The 13,136-nt window shown below is 41.3% G+C and overlaps 2 protein-coding genes across 6 annotated transcripts in view; one reads left to right on the top strand and one right to left on the bottom strand.

Moving 5' to 3' along the window:
- Nucleotides 1–1,582: 1,582 nt before the first annotated feature.
- LOC139409388 (BCL2 associated athanogene 3) lies at nucleotides 1,583–10,323 on the bottom strand. 2 transcript variants are annotated; one of them, XR_011634399.1, is made up of 5 exons: nucleotides 9,817–10,190; nucleotides 6,325–6,657; nucleotides 5,758–6,108; nucleotides 3,421–5,596; nucleotides 1,583–2,604 (listed from the first exon to the last, which is right to left on the bottom strand). XR_011634399.1 is itself a non-coding variant. In XM_071154481.1 (4 exons), exons 1-4 carry the CDS (start codon nucleotides 10,009–10,011, stop codon nucleotides 4,457–4,459), a joined length of 2,019 nt encoding a protein of 672 aa, XP_071010582.1. In that variant the 5' UTR covers nucleotides 10,012–10,323; the 3' UTR covers nucleotides 1,583–4,456. The 2 variants fall into 2 exon arrangements, 1 of the variants encoding a protein (XP_071010582.1); XM_071154481.1 differs by having other exon boundaries at nucleotides 1,583–5,596; nucleotides 9,817–10,323.
- Nucleotides 10,118–13,136, top strand: part of LOC139409398 (TIA1 cytotoxic granule-associated RNA binding protein-like 1) — a 25,658-nt gene continuing 22,639 nt past the window's right edge. Inside the window, exons 1-2 of one of the 4 annotated variants that reach the window (XM_071154518.1) lie at nucleotides 10,118–10,213; nucleotides 12,752–12,848. In XM_071154518.1, the coding sequence (XP_071010619.1) occupies nucleotides 12,837–12,848 (12 nt within the window). In that variant the 5' untranslated portion in view covers nucleotides 10,118–10,213; nucleotides 12,752–12,836. Of the gene's footprint in view, nucleotides 10,214–10,951; nucleotides 11,155–12,751; nucleotides 12,849–13,136 lie in introns of those variants that run through there. The other 3 variants (XM_071154527.1, XM_071154498.1, XM_071154508.1) reach the window with 3 other exon arrangements.

Here is a 13,136-nt window from a genome sequence, read left to right as displayed (position 1 = left end):
CGTCATCCGATATTTACTTCCACTGGAGGTTTGTTCAGTTCGATTCAACGTTTGCTACGTTGCGTGGCGAATTGTACTGAACATCGAAACTGGTACTGAACGACACGTTTCCAGAAACGGTGCGAACCGTTGTTCAATTGCTTTTGAGGTAAGGTTTCTCTGGTGTGGTGGTTGTGGATCAATATGTGCCATATACAATCTCCATCTGGGTCACCATAATCACACCGTTCTTGAACTGGCCCATGCAGATATACTTCTGAGGAGATGGGAAACGCCATTAAAATAGTATTACGGTCACGATGTACGTTGCACATGCATCGTAAATGGACCGCGCGGTGCATTCTGGGCTACTTTGGGGCATGGAAAACTCATTCAATGAGTGAATTGGGCGCTAAATCAAAAACCCAACATTAGCATGAATTTCGTGAACAACAAGTATAACGTTACACATGTTTTCTGAGATGTAAGATAACTGCTGTGTTGTCTGTAATATCGTCAAGCTTTGGAATCGTGACATTACGTACTTCCGAGGAAAATAGTCCGGTTTAGTGACTTTGAGAAGAGATAGCGCGAAGATGATTTTAGCAACAGCGTGACGCAGCATGACACCTTCAACGCGATTAATCAACAATGGGATTCCTATCTCCTACTTTCTCTGTTATCTCTGGCCCAGGTTCACTTTATTAACCTTGCCTGGCGCACCTATTGGTGGACGGTTCTTTTCAAGGACTGTTCCAAATAAGATCCACCAACTCGTAACTTTCAAAAATACAAAGACAACAATTAGGCCCAGCTTTTGAACCCCCCCACCCCCTTTTGCCCTCAGAACAGTCGGGGGCATGGGCTCTACAAGGTGTCCAAAGCGTTTCACAAGGATGCTGACCCATGTTGACTCCAATGCTTCCTACAGTTGTGTCAAGTTGGCTGGGCATACTTTGGGTGGTGAACCATTCTTGATACATATGAGAAATTGTTGAGTGTAAAAAAAACAGCAGTGTTGCAGTTCTTGACACAAACTGGTGTGCCTGGCACCTACTACCATACCTCATTCAATGGAACTTATATTTTGTGTCTTGACCATTCACCCTCAGTGACACGCACACAATCCATGTCTCAAGGCTTAAAAATCCTTCTTTAACCTGTCCCCTCCCCTTCATCTACTCTGATTTAAGTGGATTTAACAAGTGACATCAAGAAGGGATCATAACTTTCCCCTAGATTCACCTGGTCAGTCTATGTCATAGAAAGAGCAGGTGTTCTTAATATTTGTATACTCAGTGTATGCTCCCATAGTGAAAAACACGCAGTTGCTGGTGAACAGGACATTGAATGGAATGTATTAAACCTAAAACAAGTTATTCACTCTATTATTCATTCCTAAAGTGTGTCAATTTTACTTTGTTCCACAGGGACGTGTAGATCTACCATGTGTTGCTTGTCTCAAATAAGACATGGAGTTAAGATGTAAGTGATGGTTAAGATACAAGGAGAGGTTTAGATTGGAGTAGGCCACGTAGAACCACTCGATAGCAAGGATAGCAACATATCACAATATATCATAAAATCACTCAATTATAGACCATTTCAAAATAATACATTTTATTTGCAACCATGCCAACGTGACTCCAAGCTGTCAACACTCCAAAGCACAAGCTGTGATAAAAAATGCATACTTTTACATTGACACTACATTGACCCTTGCGTTGTTATTCTTGATTAGCATTTGATGCTGATAGTCTCACATCTCATGAGAGAGGAGTCAGCTCACATCCAACATTTCTCAATGTACTCTTGAATTAATAAATCATTCCTCTCTTTAAATAAAATATATGAATGATATTTGGATGGCATTGCAAGTGAACTTACAAATGAACAATTCTTCAAACAATCTAGAAATTTCAAAACGTTACACCATAGACTTGAATCAAAGGTCAATGGATGGAATTGTTGTGTCACATATCAAGATCCTTTCATAAAATTTAAATATAGACCTATTATAATGGTGAAATAAGTGCCAGGGCCTGCGTGCATAATACACCTGAAGTGTTTCTCATAAGGATTTACCTTAAATGTCCCCTAACCTAAGGGAACTGTTTGGGCATGGCATAGAGCCCCTCAAACGTTTTCCTTAGGTAAGTGCATACTTAAGGGGATTTACAGTAGTTTGAAGGCATGTATGACAGAAAGAGTCTCTGGTTACCAGGGATATGACCTGATTCACTGACTGAACATTAGGCAAAGAGATCATATTTGTTTTGAGAGATAGCAAAATAGAACTTCTACATTCAAGACAGGAGAAACAAATTGATTCAGATAATAAAGCAAGTTTCTATTACTTTCTTGCACATCAAGCTAACTTACAGAGTAGGTAGCTAGCTGGCCATAGAGCGGTGCACAATTGGCCCAGCGTTGCCCAGGTTAGGGTTTGGCCTGGGTATGCCGTCATTGTAAATAAGAACTTGTTCTTAACTGGCTTGCCTAGTTAAAGGTTACATTTTTTAAAGCTAGCTAGCCAGCTATCTTTGTAGCCATGGATTGTGCACCTTCCATCGTTTAGCTAAGTAGCTAGCTATCTACAGTGCAGTCAGGAAAGTATTCAGACCCCTTGACTTTTTCCACATTTTGTAACATTACAGCCTTGTTCTAAAATTGATTAAATTGTTGTTTCCCTCAATCTACACACAATACCCCATAATGACAAAGCAAAAACATGTTTTTAGCCATTTTTGCACATTTATTAAAAATAAAAAAAACAGGAAATATCAGTTTCATAAGTATTCTTTACTCAGTACTTTGTTGAAGCACCTTTGGCAGTGATTACAGCCTCGAGTCTTCTTGGGTATGACACTACAAGCTTGGCACACCTGCTGCAGAGATGGTTGTCCTTCTGGAAGGTTCTCCCAACTCCACAGAGGAACTCTGTCAGAGTGACCATCGGGTTCTTTTTCACCTTCCTGTCCATGGCCCTTCTCCCCCGATTGCTCAGTTTGACCAGGTTGGCCAGCTCTAGGAACAGTCTCAGTGGTTCCAAATTTCTTCCATTTAAGAATGATGGAGGCCACTGTGTTCTTGGAGACCTTCAATGTACCCTTCCCCAGATCTGTGCCCCGACAGAATCCTGTCTCGGAGCTCTACAGACAATAACTTCAACCTCATGGCTTGGTTTTTGCTCTGACATGCACTGTCAACTGTGGGACCTTATATAGACAGGTGTGTGCCTTTCCAAATCATGTCCAACCAATTTAATTTACCATAGGTGGACTCCAATCAAGCTGGAGAAACATCTCAAGGATTATCAATGGTAACAGGATTCACCTGAGCTAAATTTGGAGTTTCATAGCAAAGGTTATGAATACTTTTTAAATTAAATGTAAAACAAAAGGTCAAGGGGTCTGAATACTTTCCGAATGCACTGTATACACCTAGCTAGCTGATGTTTTCCTTTTGCAACCAGGGCAGAGGAAAGCAACATTAACCTCCCACATTTGCTGTGTACATTGATATGATATCCATAGTAAATTAAGCACAAGGGAACTCATGGGCACCCTTAAGTTTTTCACTTTATTTAAGGGGGAAATTCACCTTAAAATGTTTTATGCAACTGACTTAAGGAAACTTTAAGGGGAAAAGATAAAGGGGAAGATTTCTTATGCAGGCCCAAGACAGCAAAACAGGCATTGCACCTACAGGCTGAAACTAATGAAACCCAAATGAACCATATCAATTGTTGGGTATGTGTGTGAAATAACTTGGTTTTTATTTGTTTTTTTGAGAGAAAAAAAGAAGATTTTTCTCTCAAGTAGCTCTGTCATCTGAGGCACAAAAATAAATACTTTTCTATGACTGAGTCATTAACATTTACTAACATTGATTTGTCCCATTTCTTCTGACGGAATCTGAGGTAAATATTGTTTCTCGAAGTAGTGGATTAAAAATAAAAGAGGGAAATATTAAACATCTCTTACAATTTCCACAGAAGCCCTTTCTTATAGAGAAGTTGTCTACTACTCTACATACCAGTGTTCTTCTTATTGAATATGTATTGAATAACTTTAAAAACAACCACATCACATGACCCGAAATTAACTACATACAGGTACATTTTAGTCTTATATATGGATGGATAAAGGCCTCTTATATAACCTCTATTATGCATGTCTCTTTAACACATAGATCATGAAAATGGTCTTGCAAAAAGACATTGGCACAGCAAAAGGCAACAACAATGGCTTAACATCATTGAATACATGATGCACTCGGATACCACCATCACATATAGAATGTGGTGAATGCCAGACAATACCAACACTGTAAATTAAGTAATACATGCATCGTATAGTTCCTATGTGATATCTGCAGTTGAAAGGCGGGTATTGGGAGCATTGAGAGCAGCCCATTTCCACGGTATCTTTGATTACATTTCTCTCCTCTTCACTATAATAAAACTATGGAGTCATTATGAGATCTCTCTGGCCATTTCCACATTCGCTTGGCTGATCATGCTGGGCTGCTCTACTTTCTGTGGCGGGCTGTCACCCTCCATCGGGGACTCATTGACTGAGCCCGATGGCCGCTCATCCAGCATCTCCAGTGCATCCAGTGTGGTTTGGACCCTCCGGACTCCGTCACGTCGCGCCTGTCGCACGTCCACACGTCCCTCTGGGTCCACTGAGTCCAGTGCCAAAAGCTCTTTGGTCAACAGCTCCTCCAGCAGCAAGTACCTCTTATCATTCTTCTTCCCATCAAAGCATTTCACCTCTTGCTCCAGTTTCGCCACTCTCTCCTCTATCTTTTGCACTTTAGCCAAGCCTGGGTGACACTGAGCGGCGGGCTCATTTTCTGATTTTGGGGGCAAGTCCTCCTGTGGAGCAGGAACAGCCACTGGCTCCTGGGCTTCTGGTTTCGGCGACATCTGGACTGTAATGTTTGCTGTCTGTTGCGGCTGCAGTTGCGGCTGTGGCTGGGGTTGTTGTGGAGGTTGTGGTTGTTGCTGGGACTGTTGTGGTTGTTGATACAGCTGTGGTTGCTGTGGTTGTTGGTACTGTTCAGGTTGTTGGTATTGTTGTGGCTGTTGGTACTGTTGTGGTGGTTTTTGGTACTGTTCAGGTTGTTGGTATTGCTGTGGCTGTTGGTATTGTTGTGGTTGTTGGTACTGTTCAGGTTGTTGGTACTGTTGTGGCTGTTGGTACTGTTGTGGCTGTTGGTACTGTTGTGGCTGTTGGTACTGTTCAGGTTGTTGGTACTGCTGTGGCTGTTGTGATTTTTGGTACTGTTCAGGTTGTTGGTATTGTTGTGGTTGTTTTGGCTGTTGGTACTGTTGTGGCTGCTGTGGGAGTTGTGGCTGCTGTGGCTGTTGTTGTGGTTGTTGTGGTTGTTGGTATTGTAGTGGCTGTTGTTGATAATGTTGTTGCTGCTGTGGTTGTTGTGGTCCTTGGTACTGTTGTGGTGGCTGCTGTGGTTGCTGTGAGATCTGTGGCTGTTGACGCTGCTGTGAGTCAGCCTCTCTCTGCGCTGCTTGGGGATACTGAGAGATCTCCTGCTCCTGCTCCATTCTGTGGGGTGATTCTCTCTGTGGCACATGGTGGTGGACCTGGACCTGTGGAAGTAAGAAGGAATTATTCATCCTGAATAAACATTATGTCAAATTTGCCAGACTGGCATTTGTGGCTATGTATATGAGACTTTTTATTTTGAAGAATCCTACTGCTATTGGCTGACTGGCAATAGGCGTTGTGATGAGTGGGGGAAAAAAGGTACCTGTGGTCTCTCTGTAATGACCTGTGCTCTGAGGGGAGACTGGCTCCTTATATGCGGTGGGATATGGATGGCGGCAGTCTCGCGGTGCTGGGGAGGCACGCTCGGGGACGGGGAGGCTCGCTCCCGGGAAGAGGGCGTGGCTCCATGATGACTGCTCCAGTCCTCTGGCTGCAGTCGGTGGAAGGAGGGCTGGTGCTCTGAGTAAGCCGGAAAGCGCTGGGTGTAGAGAGCGGGATTGACAGGGGCTTGTTGTGGGTGACCTCCGGCCCTCTCGTGGATCACTGGGATGGGGATGTAACCTGCCTGGAGGCCTGTGCTGCTGGGTCGCGGGGGCTGGTGGAGGGGATGGCCCTAAGGAATGAAAGTCCAGTGTGAATCAGAGGAAGTACAATTGCATAGTCAATATTAGAAGTAGTCTAGAAGTAGCTAGAGGTTTTGTTTGATTCCAACATCAAACACGTGTGTAACTAGAACTTTCCCTGCAAATCCTCCAATGACATCAATGTATGGTTTTAGCAAATGGTAAGAGTTCATGCGCAGTAATCTCAATAGATAAAACAATCTCACCTCAGGTCCTTGTAAACTAGGTGAACAGGACATGCAGGGCTCAGGAGTAGAGCTCTCGGAGGAACCCTGCAAAGGAGATCTAGGCCTGCAGTGGAGCGTCGGGGTCGGGGAGGGTGTCCGCCCTTCTGCCCGTATATTTTGCAGAGCAGTCGGCTGGATGTAGGAGAAACACGGGTGTTGCTGACGGAGGTCTGCACCTTCATGGCAGACTGGGATTGGGATGTAACCCTGGCGGAGGGTGGGGTGCTTCATGTCCTTCACAAAGGCCTTCTGCATCTCCTGAGGACTCGGCTCTGGTGGCACACTTGGGCCATTTTGAGACAACTGGCTGACCTGAAAAGGAAACAAAGTCTGAATTAATACATGAATTAATACAAAATAAGTATGCGAGTGAAACTCTAACCCCAGAGGCAAGCAGTTACTGCCAATCCATCCATAAAACATTCAGTTAATGTATTCTACAAGGGAATGGTGTCCAACATCCCAGAAAGATTAGTTCTTTCTTCCAAACTGAGGAAGAAAGAGCAATTTAATATCTTAGGCTACTGAGATTAAATTGAGATTGATTGAAAAGAGCTGTTTGCTAGAGGCTGAAACAAATGAGTCTTCAATAGAATCTGCTCTGGCATCCAGGCTATAAGCAAACATCATTAGGTGCAATGTGAAATATCCCTGGGAGATGTAAAAAGTATCACCTCCCTGGACAATTGGAAGCGGAAACTAGTTCTTATCCAATTGCAAGTGTGTGCCTGTCATAAGAAGCATGCCATCACTACATGTGGATATGAAGATTATGCATTTGTTGGTTTGCTAGGCAGTATTTGCTATCATAAAACATAAATCCTATTTATCTTATGTCCTCATATGGGTGTCTCACAGTAGAGACAAACTACTCCATGATGCTGCCTTGGTGATCACCAGGAAAACCAATTAAGAGTGAGACACCTGACAGTGACAGTGGAAAATAGTCTCTCTGTGATATCAATACATGACCAGTTTTGCTTTACCATGCAAATCTAATTAGCAATAAAGTATATTTAATTGTGAGTGATTTAAGAATACTCCAATATTTGCTTGCCTTCAGGCTATACATGTGTACTGGAGAGCACAAGCCATACCGCGCATACTGCGGTCCAACAATAACAGATTCGGTAAGGCCCACAAATACAATGTTCCTCAGCTCAAATATTTCGAAAAAAGATCTAGGTATTCTTGTTTGTGGTCAGAATATAACTGGTTCACCAACAATTATAACATTAATGCTTTGTTGTCTTTTATGATTATGCTGTCATCTTATGCTTGCTTATATAAAGGACGTCACACTGCTTGCCTCGCAAGTATCGCTTCCTCCTAATTCGGCGCAACACTGTAGGCTCGAACCCAGGACCTCTGCCTTGCTAGCACACGTGACCAGTGGTGTAAAGTGCTTAAGTAAAAAATACTTTAAATTACTACTTAAGTTGTTTTTTGGGGGTATCTGTACTTTACTATTTATATTTTTGCCTACTTTAACTTCACTACATTTCTAAAGAAAATAATGTACTTTTTACTCTGTACATTTTCCCTTACCCAAAAGTACTCATTACATTCTGACAATTCACACACTTATCAAGAGAACATCCCTGGTCATCCCTACTGCCTCTGATCAGGCAGACTCATTAAACAAAAACGCTTCATTTGTAAAGTATGTCTGGCTATCCATAAAAAAATATATTTTAAATGTGACATCTGGTTTGCTTAATATAAGGAAGTTGAAATAATTTACACTTTTACTTTTGATACGTAAGTACATTTGAGCAATTCCATTTACTTTTGATACTTAAGTATATTTAAAACAAAATACTTTTGCTCAAGTAGTATTTTACTGGGTGACTTTCACTTGAGTAATTTTCTATTAAGGTATCTTTACTTTCACTCAAGTATCATAATTGAGTCATTTTTCCACCACTGCACGTGACCACCCTACTGAAGCATCTTACCAGTCAGTGCCAAGCAAAAAGCTAGCTATTCACTGGTGCAAGTGGGAACATTGCAGGCTGAGAAGTAAGCCTCACACATCCCCATGTGCTACACTTACATACTTCAACAAGGTGTGGCTCAAACTAAAATCAAACTGTCCAAACTGGAAGCATGTCCTACAGACAGAGCTGAAACAACAAACTGTATGTGTGGGTAGTGCGTGACAAAGCACCAGACTCCACTGGTACATGATGCAAAATAGCCTAGGTGTAGACAAGTGGGAGCAACCCACTGAGCAAAAGTCTATATAAGTCCAGTCTACACAGTTTAGCACGACAAAGACAAGTGTCCACAAGACTGTGTAGGCCCATTGGACCTACTGCATTGGAACAGTCCCAAGCTCCTCATGACTATTTAATTAGTCTGGTAATAAATCATTAAAATTAATGAATTCAAATTATTAATTATTCAATTAATTTGAAATAAGTACTGTGTGAGGCATAGTGTTGTACTTTTTAATTTACATCATTCCCGTTATGCTTTTTTGATACAACAACAGTAGTTGTGAAACTCTGAACGACCTTTTGCCCTCTGCCATTTTGGCAGGGTCCCTGTACACTGCCAGCATCGCACCAATTTTATCTCCTGACAGCTGTGTCTTTCTAGCAGATTCTTAGTGACACTAACTTTGGACGGCAGCAAGTGTTGATCTTCCTAATGCAAGATGCCAACCTAGGGTCTGCTTCCCCAACCCTTCAACACTTAAGTTGACACAGTTCTTCAGGACACAGTTTAATGGTGTAAAACCATATCACCAATTTTTGTGATTTGTTAATTTCAATGGATTGTAGATTACTTGGAGCTGTTATATATGCGCAGTAGGCTACTGGAGTTGGGTGGTTGATGAACCCACCTCAAATCCCTTTTAAGGAAAAGTTTTAGTAACGGGTATACGAAATATGAACAAGCGCATTCTACATGGCCTAATAGGCTTTAAATAAACATTATGGAGATGTCCAAACACTCAAAGCCATGGCTTTACATATGACTGCAGTGCGTCATCAACCAACCAGCCACGCTTAGATCATCACACAAGAACATAACCTAACAGCCATTGCCCGTTATTTAACCCGTTATAATGCATGAGGGAGAGGGCTGGAGCCTAAAAGAGACAACATTCCATTGCGTTGGCGTATATGAAGTCTAAGCAGATACGAAGTTTGAGCAGTGGCAAGTTGTAACATATGGTTTCTAAATGTTAAAGAAATGGAGAGAGAAGTTTAGCCTACTATAAATAGAATATGCCCACTCTGTCTTCCTATAATAAAAGCCAGTGCGTATCAGAGGCAGTGACCATAATTAACTGAAGCGCTTGGTCGACCGCCATGCCATATACTATATATATATATATATATTTATATTCTGTGTTGTGTCTGCCATGCTATCAGCAGACATTACATTTTCAATCCAACTTTCTATATCACACTAGCCCTCCCACGCTACACATAATTTGTACTCAATCCATGAGCCTACCTTTTTGACATCGTGTCTGGGGTCATTCCAGCTTGTTGTGCGATTAATGTGATCCACAAAAAAAGGCCATCCTGTCTGTGGGTCAATTTTAATTTCCCATCCTGGGGGTAGAGGGTCGTTGTTATTAGCCATATCTACCATTGGTGACTGTGTCTTCATGCTGCTCAAACTCCTTGATCCTTTATACTGTGCCATGTTATACAGTCAACGGATCCTTTAAAGATTCCGCACGGTGACGTGTGGGAAAGGGGGCTGGAAGTTTCTCGAAATAGCACGGTCAATGTTGGGATTGGGAAAAAATTGCCACCTCCAGTGTCTCGAGATTCAGGGAGAAGGTTCCAGCCTAACAGTGAGGCGATCTGGTATTTACGTTCAGGACAGGAACACCTGTTTGTTTGTATGTATATTTTCCAATTTAACGTTACGCCATAGATTCCAATAATAGCCCTACTTCACACGTGGTGATACAATGTATTTAGCTCAGAGCGTGGCTACAGTCATAAATGTATCGTTGGTCAATGGGCGGATTCGATAATGCTGAAACGCCGGGAACCGGTCTATGGCCCGTGACGTGAATTGGCAAAGCTGTGAGGAGTGCACCCTTCTCAAATCGAACAGGAATCTTGCGCCGCTCGGTCATGTTGTCAACAAGACAGCACCGTGCATCATCCAGAAACATAAAGCATTTGTTTTTCATTAAATATACGTTTGAATCAAAATCAATCACTTTTGCATGTGAAAACACAGAGTCCTACTCATTATTCTACGTGTAATTACGTGACTTTTGTTTTGAGACGATTTCACCGTGGGCTTTGAACGGGCACCTGGCTCACGACCGGGTGGCAGCCCGGTTCCGAAACGAATGCAATCAACTTTCACCTGATGCAATACATGCCTACCAGGGCGCTTTAGACAGATTAATCGAATCCCCTCAATGTTTATACAGTATCGCTTTAATTGACATTTTCAAAATAAAAGCCCCCAATTAGGTTTATGACGTTTGACAGATGTTGGCACAACAGGGATTCCACCTTCATCTCGTGGCTAGCGTATTTTACCGAGATGTTATAGTATAAGACTAGCCTACTCGAGATATCTGATTGATTTTATTTTAGTGCTGACTCAAGTCCCCCTGTAGACTGCATGCGCATGGGCATGAGTCGGCTTCCTGACTCTCCGGTTAGCGCCATTTTCTTCCTCTTAGTTAGCTAGCTTAGCTACCGCATAAATACATTGATTAGGCCATCTTCTTGTTTATTTCAGCATACTCAGTTAGTTAGTCGGCATTCATACCAATCGATTTTTGAACATGGAAGACGAAAGCCACCCCAAAACGCTGTAAGTTGTCAACACAACAGCCACGACTTTGCCTCCTAGCTAGCTTGGCAATGTTAGCTAACTAACTGTTAACTAGCTAGATAACTATCGACCTCAACAGCTTCCTCATTTTAACCTCTCACTAGGCGAATCAGCATACTTTGTTTCTCCCCAGTGAAACAACGGTTACAAGACTATCCAGTAGGCTGATCAAAATATTCGTGAACTTATGCAATATTACATTGCATGGCACATCAGCTCGCTAGCTAAGTTACCCAGCTACATAGATAACTAACGTTAGCTATCTAAATGTTATTGAAATGTCCCCATCATGGCTGGGATAATGTTCTAGTAGATAGTTAGCTGACAGCTAACTAAGTCATGTCTTTCTTTAGCCGACTCAACTCCACGATTTACGAGTTGCGTTTAATGGACTAGCCTTTCTCTTGTCTGCATACTTAAGTGATGAGGAAAAGGTGTTATTTGAAACGAAGCTTAGTTTCTTAGTATCAAGACAAGTTGATATGTATAGCTAACTATCTACTTTGGTTGGTCAACAAATAATTGCAACATAATAATTAGGCTATAATGAATTGCAAGAAGAGTGCCTTGGTCCTCGTCTTTTGTTGACTAATTAGGCCTAATCCTTAAACCAAATAACACGTTCAATCTAACAACATTTTGTCCGATCTAGAGGCTATACACAGACCTTTTGTGCCAAAAGGGGTCCCATAGACTCCAAGCCAAAAGATGTTCCCTAAATGGACAGAATATTTTTTTCTTCTTCCAGAAATGTCTTCATTGGACAGATAGGGGCACACCTTCCCACAGTCATGATGCCTCATAGGCTTAATCTGTAAAATTGTCCTTGACAAACATGTAAGGAATGAGACTAGATTTAAGTGATAATGCCCTATTTGTGTGCTTAAAACTAAATGTTTGTGTAGTTACATTTGATATTCAATAAATAACATTAAAGCCAATATGTGATGCAACTTAACTTATCCTATCCTCGCCTATCCTTAACCAACCTCCTAAGCAGTTGCTTGAAGTACTTAAGTGAAAATACATTAAAGTACTAAATAAGTAGTTTTTTGAGGGGTATCTGTACTTTACTATTTATATTTTTGACTACTTTTACTTCAATAAAATATTTTTTTACTCCATACACTTTCCTAGACACACAAAAGTACTCATTACATTAGTAATGCTGAGCAGTACAGGAAAATGGTTCAATTCACACTAATCAAGCAACATCCCTGGTCATCCCTTCTGCCTCTGATCTGATGGACTCACAAAACACAAATGCTTGGTTTGTAAATTATGTTGGCGTGTGCCCCTGGCTATCTGTAAATTAAAAAGATTTGCTTAATTTGAGGAATTTTAAATTATTTTTTACTTTTGATACTTATGTATATTTTTGCAATTACATTTACTTTTTATACTTAAGAATATTTCAAACCAAATACTTTGAATTTTACTGAAGTAATATTTTACTGGGTGACTTTTACTTGAGTCATTTTATATTAGGTATCATTACTTTTACTCAAGTATGACAATTGGGTACTTTTCCCACCAGTGCTCCTGAGATCACTAATTTGCCCCATCTTTTCCCTAGGTATGTTGGTAACCTGTCCAGAGATGTAACAGAAATTTTGATTCTTCAGCTGTTCACCCAAATTGGACCTTGCAAAAGTTGTAAAATGATCACTGAGGTAAGATTTATTAGCTATGATGACTTATGGAGACATTTGTGTTGCCGAGTTTCATTATCATGGATTATGCACTAGGTCAAGGAATTCAAGTCAGTAGACAGGGTACTACTGTTTAACCTTTTTGACTGTAACAGTGGTCATTGGCACATACCAGTTTTTCACATAATTCCATCCCTTTTTCCATTCATTTTGAATCAATGTTGCCATTTGGTCTTTATTTTCGCACATCAACTGAAAAGATTTGCATCATGTTGATAAACACACCATTACATTTACATAATTGCCTTG

Source organism: Oncorhynchus clarkii, chromosome 1 (assembly GCF_045791955.1).
Source record: "Oncorhynchus clarkii lewisi isolate Uvic-CL-2024 chromosome 1, UVic_Ocla_1.0, whole genome shotgun sequence".
NCBI lineage: Eukaryota > Metazoa > Chordata > Actinopteri > Salmoniformes > Salmonidae > Oncorhynchus > Oncorhynchus clarkii.
The sequence above is the reverse complement of the archived record's forward strand: the minus strand, read 5'-3'. Positions and strand labels throughout refer to the sequence as shown.

Coding starts and splice junctions, on each gene's coding strand:
- LOC139409388 (XM_071154481.1), bottom strand. CDS start 10,011: ATGGCACAGTATAAAGGATCAAGGAGTTTGAGCAGCATGAAGACACAG. Junction 6,658..9,816: donor CCAGACACGATGTCAAAAAG/GTAGGCTCATGG, acceptor TTTCCTTTTCAG/GTCAGCCAGTTGTCTCAAAA. Junction 5,597..5,757: donor TCATTACAGAGAGACCACAG/GTACCTTTTTTC, acceptor TTACTTCCACAG/GTCCAGGTCCACCACCATGT.